We start from the raw sequence: 17,743 nt of genomic DNA on the forward strand, positions 1-17,743 counted from the left end.
AGAGAGAGAGGGGGGGGGCGGGGGACAGCGCGCAGCAAGTTTTAAGGTGGAATTATTATTCACGTATTTATTTTTAGGTGAGGTAAAATATTATTAGTATTATAATTTTTTAACATGGAAAGACAGCCACCGGTCCCACAGTTTGTATACATATAGTATAATGTAAATATATATTCAGCAGAGGGAGCAAAAGTACCTGACTCTGAAGTACCTCTGACTATTGCAAATAGGTAAAGTAGAAGTACCGATTAAAAGTAAAAAAAAAAATATAGACTGACATCCACTTAGGTAAAAACAAAACATTGACGACGTGTGGAGTTACCGGTACCCGTACTTAAAAGACAGTAAATTTACAATGAAGCTCTGCTGAATCCGTGTTCAAGAGGGTTAGGCGGTGTTGGAAAATAATGACAGCCACTCACAATTTGACATTTGGGATACAATTAGGAAATTTTCACGTCGGGCTGTACTGTTCCCCACTTTTGTTGCCAGTGGTTTAGTCATGACTGGCTGTGTTTTGAGGTATTTCAGTGTGACAGTAAATTTACACTGGTTACATGCTGACGCTCAGGGGAACCCTATGATGGCTAAGTGGGTTAAGGCAGGGCTGGAAAATTCATGTTGGTCACTTCAGGCACAATTTGGAAATTTTTACCTCTGTGCGAAATCACTTTTGCTGCCAGCAGGTTAGACATTAATGTCTGTGTGTTGAGTTATTTTGAGGGGACAGTAAATTTACATTGAACTAGAGTGTTGAAGCAGTGTTGCAAAATAATGTTGGCCATACACATCATTGACACTTACCAAATACTTTTGGCAGTTTCGCTTAGGAGTGTCCTTGCTTCTGTTATTTTGACAGGACAGTAAATTTACTCTATCAAACCAATTGAACACTGAAGAGGATACATTGTAGCACGGTGTACACTAGTAATTAAATATTAACAAAAATGTGAGGGGTGGAATCACTTTTGTGAAATACCGTACATATTCTTTAATATGATGAGCTTTTTCAACGAGTGAAATGGTTAAAATAAAATAAAGTGTTGCCTAAGGACATTTATTCAACTTGAATACAAGGAGGTCGACCTTAAATAACATCCCACCCGTCTATTGGCTAGTAAGACCATCAATCGAAGCGTTAGGCCCGCCTTTCACCCCGCCCCTGGCTTGGACCAAGCTCGGTTGAGTTATCTGGTAAGGAGGACCAGTGTAGTGCGGTTGGCGTGCGAGAGGGTCGCGATGAACCGACAGATGAAATAGAGTGGCGAGGGAAAAAAAACAACCCAAAAATAAGCAAGTAAGCTGACTGTTCTTCCGCGAGAAACAATGTTCCCCAAAGGCAAAGGAACCCCGGTGCCCTCGGACGTCCAAGCACGAGAAAAGTAAGGCGAGAAACAGTGACGAATGTGCTGTTTTTTTTTCCTCCTCTCGCAACTTGCCTGTTGTTCGCTGGACAGGCTAGCAAAAGGCGATTTCCTGCTTGCGAGAAAGGAATTGAATGAACCGCCTTGTCTACTATCGTCGTCTTTCCTTTTTTTCAATTTAGTTTACATTTATTTGTAATTTTGCAACCACCAAATGCGCGTGTAAATAGCGACTCGAATAACGAGCAGTAGTGTGACATTTTGGCTCGAATCGAGAGGTAGAAAACAATAACATCGCCTGGTTGCACACTACATTGGTTTGTGTGTGGAGCTGTTTGCAAGCTAACCTGGCTTTGGATCATTTGCCTTCTTGCCAAGGCTTTCTTGTATACGCTTTGTGTGTTTTCTGCACCATATGCTGTTGCTTTCTACCCCCACACACTTTGTGGTTGAGATCCTGCAAGTGTTTGTGCCACAGCCTGCTTGGCAGCCATTGTTCAAAAGGCCTGCACTAGTATGGGAAGACGTTTGAGCATTTATTCGGTGCTCTTGTTTTCCAGCCATGTACTAGTGCACTCTGTGTCTTCACTAGTACGGCATTTCTGGCGCACTAATATAACTACCAGGGCAAACTAGAAGAACGGTTGTATCTTGCCTACAACATGCTTTTTTTTTTTAACCCCGGTACTAGTGCCACTTTTGGTTGACTAGTATGTATTGAAATCTTATTAGTGACCTACTCTGCTGCTCTAACAACACGACTAGGCATTTCTCGTAGGCATGCGTCACGCTGGTAACCTCCTGGACCCTGCAAGGAGCACAAAAAGGCTTCACGTAAAGCCGGTTGGGCATTTAGTCAATTCAATTTTCATGTACTAGTTCACTCTTTGTCCTCACTAGTAAAACAGTGCAGTGCACGAGTACTCATGTGCAGTAGTGTAATAGTGTAAATGGAATGACTGTCTTACCACTGTTTTTCTGCCACTACTTAGGGCCTCAATTGGCTTACTAGGACACAGTTAAAGCTTACCGAGTAGAAGAAAAATAGTAAACTACTGTTCTGGATTAGTAATGCTACTCCGACAAGGCAGATGTCATGCTAGTAGCCTCCAAATTAAGGATATTGAATTTTTATATTCTGGATACTTAGCCTGAGGTCCATGTACTAGTATTCTCTGTCCTTACTAGTGAAACAATCAACACATCAGCAGGGGCAGTTTCTTCCAATACTAGTACCACTTTTGACAATACTTGCGGTGATGTTTCTTTCTTAAATGTGGACACAAGAAATGCACAACATTAAAAAAAAAAACAACCAAAAAAAAAAGGCATTTTTGGAAAAAACACCTTGGCATAACATAGCATCTTAGCAAGTAGAGTACTGTTTAAACCTTTTCGGGGGCCGTCAATCACATCCATATTTTTGTTGTTTCATGTCTGGTGTAAGGTTCTAGTAGTGGCAAAAAGTGGCACATTATAACTAATACTCCAGCTACTTAAGTTATTTTACGAGTGCCCTGAATTGCCTTACAAGTGAGGACAAAGTGGGTTCCAGTGCATGGCCCTTAAGATGGATATCAAATAAACAGCTTAACATAGTGCACTTGCTACTTTCTCTGCTCTATTTGCTTTTCTGTGTTCATTGAGAGCTTGAATTAAAATCGTCATTTGTTTTCCACAGGTTGGCTCTCTACGTCTATGAATATTTGCTTCACATAGGAGCACAAAAGTCTGCACAGACCTTTTTGTCAGAGGTGCGTGCGCCCTTTGTGGATATTCTCACTTTTGCTGTCTTTAGGATAGTTCCCCAGTCCTGTTTTTCCCCCCCAAACTTGGCTGAGCCAAAACATATTTCCGTTTGGTCTTGTGCCGTGACTTTTTTTTTCTCTCGTGTAAAATATGTTTTGGCTCAGCCAAGTTTGGGGGGAAAAACAGGACTGAGCCAAAACATATTTTACACGAGAGAAAAAAAAAGTCACGGCACAAGACCAAACGGAAATATGTTTTGGCTCAGCCAAGTTTGGGGGGAAAAACAGGACTGAGCCAAAACATATTTTACACGAGAGAAAAAAAAAGTCACGGCACAAGACCAAACGGAAATATGTTTTGGCTCAGCCAAGTTTGGGGGGAAAAACAGGACTGAGCCAAAACATATTTTACACGAGAGAAAAAAAAAGTCACGGCACAAGACCAAACGGAAATATGTTTTGGCTCAGCCAAGTTTGGGGGGAAAAACAGGACTGAGCCAAAACATATTTTACACGAGAGAAAAAAAAAGTCACGGCACAAGACCAAACGGAAATATGTTTTGGCTCAGCCAAGTTTGGGGGGAAAAACAGGACTGAGCCAAAACATATTTTACACGAGAGAAAAAAAAAGTCACGGCACAAGACCAAACGGAAATATCACAAGAACTGGATACACAGGTTAATTGCCATCGAGTGGAAGAGCACTTACCAGTTCTGCCTGTCAGTAAACATCACTGGCATTGACAGAACAAAAATACATTGTTTTCATCAATTTGCCCCCCACCCCCAGACTCAAGTTCCATTTTACTTTTTCCCAGGGATGTTCGATAACACTTTTTTCAGACCGATATGTACAGTATAGCGGTAACTATTGTGGAGGAGGATTTAATGTCAAATTTAATTATCTGTGACTGGTATCGGCACCCTCCGTGATTCAACGATCCCTTTCAAATAAGACTAGTATGTGCCTGATACCGATACCTGGTATGGGTACTGGTCCATCCCTACATTTTCCCATGCCACACTGGTTTGGAATCACAGCCCTACTCCTGAATCAGTACATATTATAAATAAAGATTTTATGTCACGGACTAAAACTCTGCAATCAAATCAAAAATAGTTTTTGGGGGAAAATGGCTAATTCACTATAAAGGGTACTAGATAGTGGCGAGCAAGTGATTCCTAACACAGAATCTCTCTCTCTCTTTTTTTTTTTTTTAATCATTGAATATAAAGTGTGTTAAAATTTGCAAAACTTCTTCCTTAGATACGATGGGAGAAGAACATAACACTCGGAGAACCCCCAGGATTCCTGCATTCCTGGTGGTGGTAAGCAATGGTGATCTCGTCTCCCCCGTGTAAACACGTCCGGGGCTTGTTTACGCGCTGGTGTTTGTCTCACGCCACCACGTGTCCTCCACAGTGTATTCTGGGACTTGTACTGCGCTGCGCCGGAGAGGAGAGAGACATGTGACCACTCCAGTGAAGCCAAAGCCTTCCACGACTATGTGAGTAGGCCCTTACCAAACGCAATGCCGCCCGAGGTAAAAAAAATGAGACACAGATAGATAAAACGTCGCCGGTGTCCGGCAGAATCCTGCCGTGTCACTTTTCAGGGGGAAAAAAAAATTGGCATGTTTGTCGAGCCGTTACATAGCACTTTTCATTGGTCAATATTTTAAAAAATAATACACCCACGCAGAGCTGAACAATAATATCCATTTGTTTAAAAAAAACAAAACAAAACAGGAAATTGACCAAATTTGGATATAGCTTTATGCCTGACTGCAGTGATGTGATGGCGTCGTGGGGGGGGATACGTTCCAGGTAGGAAGGTAGGTGAAATTCTGTAATATCGGGAGCTTCTAAGCATATTTTTATCCCTCCCATGCTTTAAAATTGGAGTGAACAATTTTGAAAAAAAAAATTTTTTTTAATTCTCAATTTGTGATTTAATGTGTGATATTTTTCCTCTTCTTATGTAACCTTTTCACTAGCACAAGCAATAAATGAAACTCCATGACAATAAATCATGTCAGATTTATTATACATAAATGTTTTGGTCTTACAGGTTAGTCTGACACTAAAATAAACCCACACCAACCATGAATTCATACGAAGGATTGGATTGGAGTTCATAACTTCTCCTAAATCTGGCGTGAACCGAAATCTGTCAATCATAAGTCAGAGTACAACAATAATGCAAGCAATTTTCTGCACTGCCCATTTGAAATCATGTGTTGAATGGAGGTAAGAAAAAAAATATTTGATTATTTGAAGGAAAAAAAGATTTTTTAACCCAAAGCCACAATTATTCCATGATGTTTAATTTGTAAATTGGAATGTATTGTCTTTGCGCTGTTTGTACCTCAATGCTTTTGAACGGTTATCTTGCCCCGTTGGTGACGCACCCAAAGGAGGAGCTGATTTGGTTTCTGGGAAAAACGATGCTGATGTCAGCGTGGCTCGAGTTCAGACATGTCGCTACACGTTGAGGCATATTCACCCGCTATAGAATGATCTCGATTGATTCGCGGCAAGAGGAGATCCCGATTAGATCCACACAACGTGTGAAGCGTGACACTTTTGTAACGGTGCATCCTGTTTATGATGATGATGCGTTTTGAAAGGTTTTATCTGGGACGGTCATATTCTTTTTTTTTTTCCACGAGCTACTGTCAATTAGAAGACTTCACGGCATCAGCAGAAAAGGACGATCACCCGCCAGTGCTCGGGGCCTTGGAGCGGGGGGGGTTGACTCATCAGACAGGAAGGGGGGGGGTGGCTAGTTAAAATGGCGACGTGGGTTTGTCTCTTAGCAGATAGTTGTCACGGTAACAGGCCTCCTGGTCTCGCTGGTGACCTAGGAGCTCGTGGAGCGTCTGCGGCGGCACGCTGCCCTTTACAAAACGACACGCCTTGCTATCGCTCGCCGAGCGTTTTCGCTTGAAACAGACTTTCTTCCACATTCGCTTTGTGTCCCGTGGTTTTGAAACCGAGCGCGGAGCACAGTTGGTATCCCGACTTCCGAGTGCCCCCCAAGCCAGTGCTTGCTCCATTTCTTGATCAGTTTGTTTTCTGTTGCAAGCCAAAAGGACTGCAACGAATGATGAGTTGAATGATCGAGAAATCTGTTTAAAAAAAAAAAAAAAGTTTTTCTGATTGATCGATGAATCCGATTTAAAACAAAATGAACATTTCAGTTATCTTTTTTTTTTTGACCGTACAAAGAAATGCACAAATTGTGATACGGTTATGCAATTTGTATGAAAATAATAAAGATTAACATTTTTTCCTTTTTTTAAAAAACTAATTCAGATGTTTACAAGATTTCTTATTTCGATTTAACTCAAAGGTAATAATACTACGGTTCTTTCATGGATGACTACAAAAATCTGCAGCAGGAAAAGAAAATCTTTGATGGTTTTAGGAGTGACTTACAACTGTTTTCGTGACACCACAATCCCGGTTGAAAATAACCTTTCTAGTGCAACGACTATCACGGAAAAAAAAATCTGTTTAGAATCGGAAGTGGGGGTGAAGGTGTCCGCCTCTAACTTTCATGCAGAGGAAAAATTCTGATATCTTTGGGAGAGTGAGATCAGGGTGCTTGGAGACTTTGTGTGTTTCATTCCCCGACATCTTGAGGTTGCCTTTCGCACTGATGTTGTGCATTTGTAGATGTCATGGGGGTGAGGGGGGGTCAGGCTATCGTATGTGTGGACAGTACTAGTGCTTGGAGCGTAGCCATTGTCTCGGTGTGGGGGAGGTGCGTTTGCGCGCGTTGCTTCGTTGGCCGCCGGTGCTCGTAAAGCCCCTGGTGTATTCACGCCAGCGATGCTGAATGTTCCCCGAGGGGCCCCGTCGCCATGGCGTCGGCGGCTGATTGATGGCTGTCACGGGAGGCGAGGGCCAGATTGGTGAAAGAAAAAAAAGGGGGAGTGGCACCGTGGCATATGCCCAGCATCCACCAGGAGGACCTGACACGAGGCGAGAGGGGGGTGGCGGCAGGACCCGAGCGTCCAGTCGGGATCCGGGATTAGCTTTTTACGATGTTGAGTAATGGTTAAACATTTACAAACTAAACACGGGGCCTTTTTTTTCCTTTGCACTGTTGTTTCTAATGGAAGAAGAGGGGCTGTTAAGACCTGGCTTGGTCCAGAGTCTGCAATTGGGTGGTCTCCCTTAACATTTCTTGCTCATCCCATTTATTTGAGTCAAAGGACTCTGCTCAGAATCCAATATAGCATTCCCCAAAAATGAGAGATGCGGCACTTATTGGTAAACTTGACATTTTGCAAGTCCACCGAACATAAAGCTAACATACGATGCAAAATGTCATCACAAAAAGCTACTATGGAGGTGGCGTTAGAACACTTTGAGCAACTGATAGTTGAACACAAACAGTGCAGCAATACATGTAGACGGACAATATAACAATACTCACAGGCATATATTCTTTATCCTCTGCGGTGGGCATCTGAAGTATCTCAAGGCAGTGCTGGATAAGTGCCCTGAATGTATCCTGCTATGAATCTTGGAAGATGCGGAACACTATCTTGAACAATCGATGGTCACTAGAAAAGGAATATATCCCATTTCAGAGAAATAATTTTTCATCTTCAGGGTATTTTGAGTTTTGGCACAAAAAGAGAGTAGAAGGGATGCAGAGTTGTGACGTGAAAATGTCTTAACGCGGATGGCCCAGGGGATTTCCTTGTATTCATTTTGTCAAATACACCTCAGCTCAAAACGTTTTTCAAATGTGTGCCTTTTGTTCCATATTTATTGTGTCAGACTAACTTGAAGTGATCCGGTACACCGTAATTATGCGTCAGCATCAATTATGTAATTAACAGTGCCCGAGTAGTTTTCTCAAACAATTTTTAAATGCTTTTTCGTGTACGTTGGTTTTTGACGTTGTCTAGCCCGCTCCAGTGATTCAAGGGGCGTGAGGTCATTTAGGCCAGCAGGCTTTTGAAGTGTGCACATGCACAAGCTAAATCGCGCCTACTGAGGAGGGGGGAGAGTCTGTCTTCAAGAGGTCCCCTAGGAAGCTGTCAGGAAGGCTTCGGATAAGAGCTCATAGCCCCCCTGGCAGGTCCGAGACATCTGCCCCCCTCCGTCCCCTGTTCCACAGCGTCGACTCCAAGACGGGGTTCATTTAGAGCGCCACTGGGTTCTTTTCATTAAGCCCCCTAACATATCTGTCAACGTTAGCGGGACATATTAGGACCTGAGAAGGCAGTCTGTCTTCGGTTTGGGGTCAAATTTTATGGTTGAGCTGTTTTCGAAGGGTTCGTTTTGCAGGCAGTGCATCTGTCAAGAGTTAGTCGAGTCACCAGTGGTGACAAAAATGATGACAAAAACCTTGAGATATATATATATATATATATATATATATATAGATATATTTTAACCCAAGAAGCCTCGTTTGCTTTCAAAAGTGATTTTTACTGGACCATAAGTGGACTGAAATCGAATGCCTTTTCAGGTTGTTCAGCCGAAATGTTGCGCAAGCGATTTGCTTCTGTTCGATGTAAAAATTCCCGGCAGGAATCAAAGGTTATGATGCCACCCGAATCAACTCCATCTCTGCTGGGAAGACGTTCTACAACATATTGGTGTGTGTGTGTGTGTGTTTGTCAGAATATTTCTTACCCATTCATCCAGAAGGAGTCATTTATGAGGCCTCACAATCTCTGTTGTAGTTCAACGCAGTTGTTTGTTTTGGGGTTTTTTTCCACATCAAATTTTGGCCAAGCAGAAGAGATGGAGACCTTAGCCACAAAGTTGGAGCCATTCAAGCCTCTTTCTTCAAATCATGTCAATGTCTTATATTTTTGTCCCCCCCCCAAGACCCCTTCACTATCCTATAACGCCAATGTGTAAAGACTTACCAAAATGCGTGTTTGTTTGCACATCATTGAGGTGCTGAGGTCTTGACTTCTTTCTGGCCTCACTTCTCTCCCGGCCGAGGTATTTCACAGTGGCCCTGCAGTGGCAGCCTGCTCAGATATAATTAGGGGGAGGGGGGGGGTGCAGTCGATACAGGCAGCGTGTTGGCTGTTGACCAGTAATGTCTTTAGTGCTGGAGGGCTCCTGACAGTGTTTGCATATTTGAGCGGGGCTGATCGTACATCCATCCTTCCATTCGCCGTCGTAATCGCTCCCGGTCGGCGTCCCATCCGGGCCACCAAAACGGAGCCGAAAGGGGCTTTTTCTTCCTCCTGTTGCGGCGCTCCTCTTTGGAAGCCAAACAAACACCGCCGCTTGAGAAGACATTAGCGCATCTCATGTTGCCTTCGCGACGAGGAAGCAAAACCCAGGCAATTAGGACTGTGTGACCAAAGCAAATGGCACATTAGCGAATTAGGCCTGCGGTTTGTGCAGGAAATCGGTCCGGGTATGCCACTGCTGTGTTGCAGCACTTTGGAGCCACTGACTCACCAAGTCCCTCCTGATGCTTATCTCATTCACTACATCCTGGATCAGCGGGGGCTCGGGATTCGCCTCATGGAACCCACGTCAATGTTTTTACCGTTTGTACTGCCGCCAAGTACAGTGAATCCCCACGATCCCCCCCCCCCCCCCACTTCACAACTGTAGGAAACGAACTTGTACTTTGAATGTGACGAGGGCCTACCGACTTGTCATTTTGTGGTCTTCCGTTCCCCAGAGTGCAGCGGCGGCCCCCAGCCCTGTCATGGGAGGGATGCCCCCGGGTGATGGCATGCCAGGAGGACCCATGCCGCCTGGATTTTTCCAGGTCAGTCCGTCACTCGCCTCACTGGAAGCAGGAGTTCAAATGCATGTTTGGTTGTTTTAAAACAAAACAAAAGAAAAAAATACTTTTTACATTCAACGTTACGTTCACAGTTCAAAACGCCTCCCCGCTGACGTGCATTGCTCTCGCCGAACGCATGGCTGCCGACAGAAATAAACCGACCATTTACGCTGTCTGCACGTCGTTAAGAGCGATGATCTTAAAGCGAACAAGGCGATCCAGTTTTGTGTCTCTCCGGTTGGATTACGTTTTTTTTTTTATTGTTTACGGGTGTGCTTGCTCACAGTGTCCAAATGTTTTTCACGGAATTAGCATGAACACATATTGAGTCATCTTAAATGTGCTCTCTTGTTCATTAAGTTAAGAGCTGTTTTGGCTCCCTTTTTTTTTTTTTTTAAACCCTTCTTGCATCCGAGGAACATCTGATGACTTTGTTTCCAAGCTTTTTTTTTTTTTTTGACATGACTGTGTCACTATAGGGCGATATTGCTTTTTAAAATATTTAGTATTGTTATGTCTGTTCCTTAAATTAACCTTAAAAAGATGGAACTTTTTTTTTTTTGGTATATTTGCTCCTAGTTCAATGAAAGCTTACTTTTACCAATGTAGCAATTTTATATTTAGCCACTTTCAGACCCTTCTAGTGACTACTCCACAAAAGCGACTAATAATCTTAATTTCTGCAAGGAAAAATTAGCTGAATCATGATGACTTTGGTTTCCTTACTAAAAGAGGTGATCCCAGTTGGAGGCAATTGGAATGGATAGACACTATAGCTGGTTGTACTATTATTATTATTATTTTTGGTGCATTTTGTATACCTTCCAATCAAATGTGAGTCAACACACGCTATCATACTGTATTACAGTGAAAGCTGTGGTTACCATATGATCAAAATCCTCTATTGTCCGAACCAAATCATGAACGCAGCTCTTATTTTGCATCTCATCTCAGAGCACAGAAGTGCTCCTGCTTGCCGCCGTCCTTGACGCTGCTTAGTCAACTTGTCGTAAGCGTCATAGGCGCTTAGTATGCACGGGCCCGTCCGCTGCTGTAAACAGGCAGGCGTGGCCTGGACGTTTTCCCCCTAATGGAGAAATGGAAGTATGCCGCGCCTACTCTGGAATCGATATCTCATGGAGCTCGACGCGTTGGATAACTGTGTGGAATGAAGCCGTGATATTAACTCTTAAGAAGTCTTCAAATATAGTCCATTGTCCCCATTAAAAAAAAAAAAAATTGTCATTTTACCTAAACAATTTTTTTTAATAGTAAGTGAAATCAATTAAAGTTTTCACCTTTCAGGACATAATGAAAATTAAAAAAAAAAAAAAAAACAATAAACGATGACCATCAAAGTACTCAGGAACATTAAACTGACAAAGAGCTAAGCCACTACTGTAAATATGATATTAGAGAGCACAGTCAAGTGATTCAAGACAGTAAGATGCTACTCATCTCCAAATTGTTGGTGTACTTCACTCAATGTGATTCGCTCAGTCCATAGAGCGATTTTAGGGTCCTGCGGCAGGCTGCGCCCGCTTACTACAATATTTTGGCAGTTCATCCCCTGGCGGTTGGCCGACGACTGTTTGCGAAAGTTCACGATTGCAACACCTCAATTTTAATTGTACGTAATCACTGACGATCATGTTGATTTAATTATTATTATTATTATTTATTTTTTTTTTTTACAAAAGCAGAATGGCACAAAATGTCTTTTGAAGGGTTAATTACATAACTGCACAACCCCGGCTGTGAAGATGACTCAATATGTGTTCATGCTAATTCCGGGAACAAACATTTTGACACTGATGTGAGCACGCACACGTGTAGACACAAACCGGAATCCGTCGGAAGAGTCTCAAAATGGGTTTGCTCCGTTCTCGTTCAGATCAGCAGCATTGTCTTTCCCGCGGTGTATATGTGAGCGTTAAGTGTTGGAAGGCTAATTGTACGGAGCGGCTAATTGATGCCGTTATTTTTGGTGAGGGAGAAGGGCAGGATGGGTGGGGGGGAGGGGGGATTAGCGTTGATAACATGCTGCATACAGCAAGGTTCCTCCGCTCCTTGATTGACAGGCGAGAGCGCCCACATCCTCTTCTCACATGCTTGCTCCTCTCTGCTTAGTTTCCCTGACTGTGTTTGGAACATGATGGCAGGCTTATTTCATCATTGCATTTTTTTTTTTTTTTTTGCATCTCTCGCTCTCTAACTGTCCTCTTGCCCTGCAGTAACCCCGCTTCTCTTTTTCTGTCTTGGCCCCTCTTTCTCTCCTCACCCACCCCCCCTTCCTCCATTTTGCCGTCATTTTTGTGCAATGCCGCAGGGTCCTCCCGGTCCCCAGGGCTCTCCTCACCCTCAGCCTCCTCCCCCTAACAATATGATGGGACCCCACAGTCAGGTAACGCTCCCTTTCCCTCTTTGGCCCTCCTTGTTCTCTATTTTGCTGTCCGCAGTCATTTTGGGGTTGCCGGCTCGAAGCGCTCGCCGCTTCACGCTTTGCTCTTTTGTCTCAGCGCCGATGGCTTGACAGCGCTGGCACAGTGGGAACGAAGGAAGCAAGCGCATTGGGTTTGAATCGAAATCTGACGCAAATGTCTTGTCTGTGTCGCAGTCCTTCATGTCACCTCGCTTTGCCGGCGGCCCGAGAGGTCCCCCCATCAGGATGGCAAACCAGGTAGATGTCAAACGCACAAACGGAAAAGAAGAATAAACAAAACATTCAGTTCAGCCTGAGGCGACGCAGATTATGACGAGTTACAAATATTCATGAATTCAGGGAAATTTTCTGTTTGTGTTGTACCACTTGGGAACAAACAACAGCTCAAAGCAACTTGAAACTTTAAATATAAATGGATTGCCATTTTAGAATAAATGAGAGACAATTAAAAAAAATTCACAATTACCAAAGAATTCAAAATTACGAAGTGCTAATTGGATTGTTGAATTTCATTTGTTAATGGTGGTGGTTGGAGGATTTCTGTCATGGTACAGCTGTGCAATATTAAATTAAAAAAAAGGTAGTTGTGAAATCCACACAAAACAAAGTCCAAGATTTTAAAATTTCTTGAATGGGTATTTTGCTTTTTACCATCTTAAAAAAAGGATCCTGTTCAATTCTAGCTCGAACACGGTAGTTCTCAAATTCTTGGCACGAACTGCCACCTGAAAAAAAAAAATACTGACATTCTATCATACTATCATTGTCACATAATGAACAGTTTGGACATCAATACTGCGCCTCAATATTCTCGTGTGAATAATTTGGTGCTTAACTGCAGTACAAATGACAAAGTCGCGTGATGTATTTCTCCCTCACAGCCGCCAGGTGGAGGACCAGGCCCACATCCCATGTTGCCTAATATGGACCCGACACGACCACAAGGTAAGAAACCTTCCCATTTCCTCTCTCATTAATCTCTGTAACTTTGTATTTCCTCGGCTAGTGGCCAGTAGCGTTTGTTTATGCAACTGTAGAGAAGGACAGGAGATTTTTTTTTTGGGGGGGGGGGGTAACGAATTACATGTTACTGAGGGGGAAAAGGAAGCATGCTTTTGGGGGTTTTAAAAATTTCTGGTGTCCTCATATCAACTGTCTTCATCCCACCAGGTCATCCTAACTTGGGGCCCATGCAGAGAATGAGCGGCCCTCGAGGAATGGGGCCCATGGGGCCCGGCCCACAGGTGCAGTAGTTTTTTTGGGGGGTTTGCTAGCACTAAAACAAAATTATTGTCGTCAAAATGGCCACTGGGTCGTTATTGAGAGGCTCTTGGTTTGCATTGTAGGTAAAGGTAGAATCCTGACTGACTATTGCGGCTTTTGTTGCTTTAAATAGTAAGGTGGTGGATGCCTCATGCTAAATTGGCGATATGTCACACGTTAGTTACCATGACGACTGAATCTTTTTTTTTTTTTTTCATTATTCAATTTCTTGTACTTTCTTTTGGCGGTTGACAAATACTTTTGGTGCATTACCGCCACCTTCACTTTAAGGTAAGCCATTTTAAACTAAAAAGAAAAATTTCAGTAACAATACCGTCTTTTCAGAACTTTGGTGGAGGGATGAGGCCCCCGCACAACACCATGGGTCCCGGCATGCCAGGAGTCAACATGTGAGCCTTCAGTTTATCTCTACTTCTCTTCAATCGAGAGTGCTGCAGCCAGGTTTAACACTCCTTTTGCCTTCCAGGGGCCCGGGGACTGGTCGGCCATGGCCCAATCCTAACAATGCTAATTCTGTGAGTACACACAATTACACAAGAGTAAAGACAGGGAGGTGCCGGTTCAAACGGCAGTTCCATTTTTTTTTTGTCCACGCATATCGAACCATAACACACTTCAGATAATGCAGCGATCAATGACGACACTTCGAGGTACACGGCTTGTGCTTGGTCTTTCCATCTATGGTTGGTAATGTTTTTCTTGGTTACAGATGCCTTACTCATCACCGTCTCCTGGCGCGTACGGGGTAAGAAGACATCTTTGCTCTTTTAGCGTAACATTTTTGAAGCCAAATCACACATGTTGAATGACATGACATATTCTCTAAAGGGAGCATCTGGAGGAGGACCACCAGGGACTCCCATCATGCCCAGCCCCGCAGGTGACTACTTCTTACTCACATATCCACATAATCATGTATTGTCCGCTAGCGGTCACGTGACTGTTTATTTGTATTTTTTCAAAACAGACTCCAACAACTCTGGTGACAATTTGTACACCATGATTAACACTGGACCCGGCAATCGAAATAATGTAAGTTATGGTGAGAGTGAAATTGAGGCAGCACAAGTGGTGACACATCTACCTGAGACGTCATTGACTGGCAAGCAGCTGGAATAGGATCAAGTTCACCTGCAATCCAACTAGGGACACGCATGACAGAAAACCGATGGGTCGAAAATTGAAATAGAAATCATTATAAAACCCCATTTTGGCTATAAAGGCAATATTTTAGGTGATACAGTGGAACCTAAAGTTATGAACTTAATTGCTGAGCTTGTTTATAGATCGAGGTAATGTTTCCCATTGAAATGAATAGAAATGCAATTAATCCGTTCTCGCCCACAAATTACCGGTAAATGAACAACTTTAATAAATAACGGCTTATCCGTAAACAGTAAAAATAAACGGTCTTCATTTTTTTTAATTCACTCAACATGTTTCTTGCATTTCTAAGGCTGTTTCTTTGGAAATGTCATGCAAACTAACGCCAAAGCAATGAGAATAAACCTCATGGGCTGCCGCGTTAAGGTTTCACTGTAGCTGCTTTGTTCCGGAGCTCGTTTGCCGGCCTTACAGCGGCGATGTAATCCCACACGTTGCGTTTCCGCTTCAGTTCCCCATGGGCCCCGGCTCTGATGGACCCCTGGGAGCCATGGCTGGGATGGAACCACACCACATGAACGGGTCACTAGGTAACACCGCTTGCACAACACATTAAATATTGCCAGGAGTGGCAAAAGTATTCTGCACTTGAGTAGAAATATAGATCCTAAAATTTTTAAAAAAAGGACTGGCGAAAGTAGGAGAAGAAGGTACTGATCTGTGTTCAACTCAAGTAGTTACCTGAGAAACTACTACTAAAGCACAATAACTATTGTACTGTGTTACTTCCCACGAATTAATTGGCGGGACGATTTAATTAGCTGACATTAGTTAACTCTTTTGGAATCAGCATTTTTTTGTTGTTGGTTTTAAACACATTAACAACATAACACAAAAGGTAATGATGTTCAAACATTCCACCCACCCCAAATATAAATTTCTTACTTACTTCCTCCCACTGCCTATTACTGAACATTTCCCCATTTTAAGATTTTTTTTTTGTTGTTCGTTTAGGCTCTGGTGATTTGGACGGAATGAACAAGGTAAGCGTTGCACCCAGTCGTGTCATCAAACAGTCTCTCTGTCCATCCACACAATGAGTTTCATGTTTTTTTTTTTTTTTGTTCCTAGAATTCTCCAAACAATTTAAGTGGCATTAGCAATCCTCCCGGGACACCGAGGGATGATGGCGAGCTGAGTGGGAACTTCCTCCACTCATTTCAGAGCGAGAACGTAGGTCACAACCTCTTCGGTGCCACTTAGTCAAACTTTTTGTGCTCGAGTTTTGTATTTTGTTTTTTTTTTTTAACATGCACTTTTAATGTCATTTGTGCGCAACCAACAAACGGGTGTAATTCGGTGAAGTCAACAGGCACTTCTAATGTCCGCATTGTGTAGTTTTCATGAGATGTAAATTTCACAGCGATCCATTTGAAAAATTGACACACACGGTGGATCCGGCCGGAAGTTGCACCGATTATCGCCGGTGACGTGCACGTGGCTACAGGCCACATTAAAGCAGAATGTGTTTCTGCATTCACGTTTTTCCCATACAATCCGAGCAGTTTAATCAGAATACCATGATAATGAATGCATAGAATCCTGTGCAAAGGCAATAAGAGTTGATCAGGTTGCCAAGCAACGCATCGCACATACGCAGTCAAATACTCTACAAACACACGAATGAAAATCTGTAACCCGTGGCACCGTTTCTACGATGACTGTAGTTTTTTAGCCGTGCTTTAAAACTCCAAGCCCCCATCACCCCTGTGGAAATGCTCCTCATAGGTGGGAAAAATGTTCGGCTGTCGGTGTAATACACTAGTCAAATTAAATTACACCAAAAGATACTAAAGATTGACTTCATGTCACATTGCACCAAAAAAAAAAAAAAATGTCATTCAACTTTTGACTCATAAAGTAGCCAGCCAACTTCGGCAGATGGAAGAGCAGAGCACACGTATGGATTTTTTTTTTCTATGATGGAAATGAAACATTCCCCATAAAAATTCTTCCCAAGTCTGTAGCAGATGTTCCCATTCGTGTGTGGCCTGTTCAACCCAAACCATCTGGAGAATGCGTCATTTTGTATATTATTTGTCCATGTAGTCATTTCTTTTTATTTGGCAGTTTGCCACTTATCTTAGTTTGTATCATTTCAGTAATTGCTTGACTTTTTTTTTTTTTTTAATGAACAATTTAAGTGTACAAAATGTCTTGACTCGAATCGTTTAAACACCCGAATGTTCAACCAGAACGTAATTTCGTCAAGCGAAATCCTGCTAGCATTTTAATTCCTGGTGCCACTACCTGGAGAATACCGTTTACAGGACAAAATAGAGCTGATTATATATTTGACATGCTTAAGGGATGCCCGTAAACGATTTTCTAACTCCTCTTTCTCTTCTTCTGCAGTACTCACCAACCATGACGATGAGTGTGTGACCCCCCCCCATCCCCTTTCTCTCCCCCCCCCTGCCAGCCCTACCCTTCGTAATTTGCCATCATTCCAAGGATTCGAACCCCCACGCCTCCCTCCGATCAGACACGGCCGAACGCATCAGCAGAAAATCAGGGATCCAAACTTGACGTCGGAAATGCTGAAACGCGGGTGAAACAAAACGGCTCGTGTCTCTCTCACGGGACAAAAGCAGCTCGTGAAACGATCGTTCAACAACAATGGCGAAACGGACCCCCGATATACAAGTACCACCCCACCCTAGAGCGATGGTTTACCTCTTTTTGGAATGAATTTGTGCAGGAAGTGTCTCCCTTGTCCCGCTCGGGTCCACTTCAAACACTGGAGAGTGTACATACATGTACATGTGCATCGTGAGCTTTTCCCAGTTTTATTTTATTTTTATTTTTTTTGCTGCTCGCCATATGTGCCCACCTCGCCACCGCACTCGTTTAGAACACTCACTGATGGACATTTTCAATTACAGTGTTCCCCCGCACACTCAGAAACCTACCTGGGCCCGGTCAATGTCTTTTTTTTTTTTAAAGGCCAGTG

General features: G+C 43.1%; 1 protein-coding gene across 2 annotated transcripts; it reads left to right on the plus strand.

Moving 5' to 3' along the window:
* The first annotated feature begins 1,183 nt into the window (after positions 1-1,183).
* Positions 1,184-17,743, plus strand: ssbp3b (single stranded DNA binding protein 3b). 2 transcript variants are annotated; one of them, XM_019897216.1, is made up of 18 exons: positions 1,184-1,382; positions 3,046-3,118; positions 4,380-4,441; positions 4,536-4,620; positions 9,792-9,881; positions 12,229-12,303; positions 12,517-12,579; positions 13,224-13,287; positions 13,513-13,586; positions 13,951-14,015; positions 14,093-14,141; positions 14,336-14,371; positions 14,455-14,506; positions 14,594-14,658; positions 15,242-15,320; positions 15,745-15,773; positions 15,862-15,963; positions 17,146-17,743. In XM_019897216.1, the coding sequence occupies exons 1-18, from the start codon at positions 1,327-1,329 to the stop codon at positions 17,173-17,175; spliced, it is 1,149 nt and encodes a 382-aa protein (XP_019752775.1). In that variant the 5' UTR covers positions 1,184-1,326; the 3' UTR covers positions 17,176-17,743. The 2 variants fall into 2 exon arrangements, with proteins under 2 accessions (XP_019752775.1, XP_019752776.1); XM_019897217.1 differs by lacking the exon at positions 12,229-12,303 and having other exon boundaries at positions 1,185-1,382.

This window comes from Hippocampus comes, unplaced genomic scaffold, assembly GCF_001891065.2.
Source record: "Hippocampus comes isolate QL1 unplaced genomic scaffold, H_comes_QL1_v1.1 scaffold22, whole genome shotgun sequence".
NCBI lineage: Eukaryota > Metazoa > Chordata > Actinopteri > Syngnathiformes > Syngnathidae > Hippocampus > Hippocampus comes.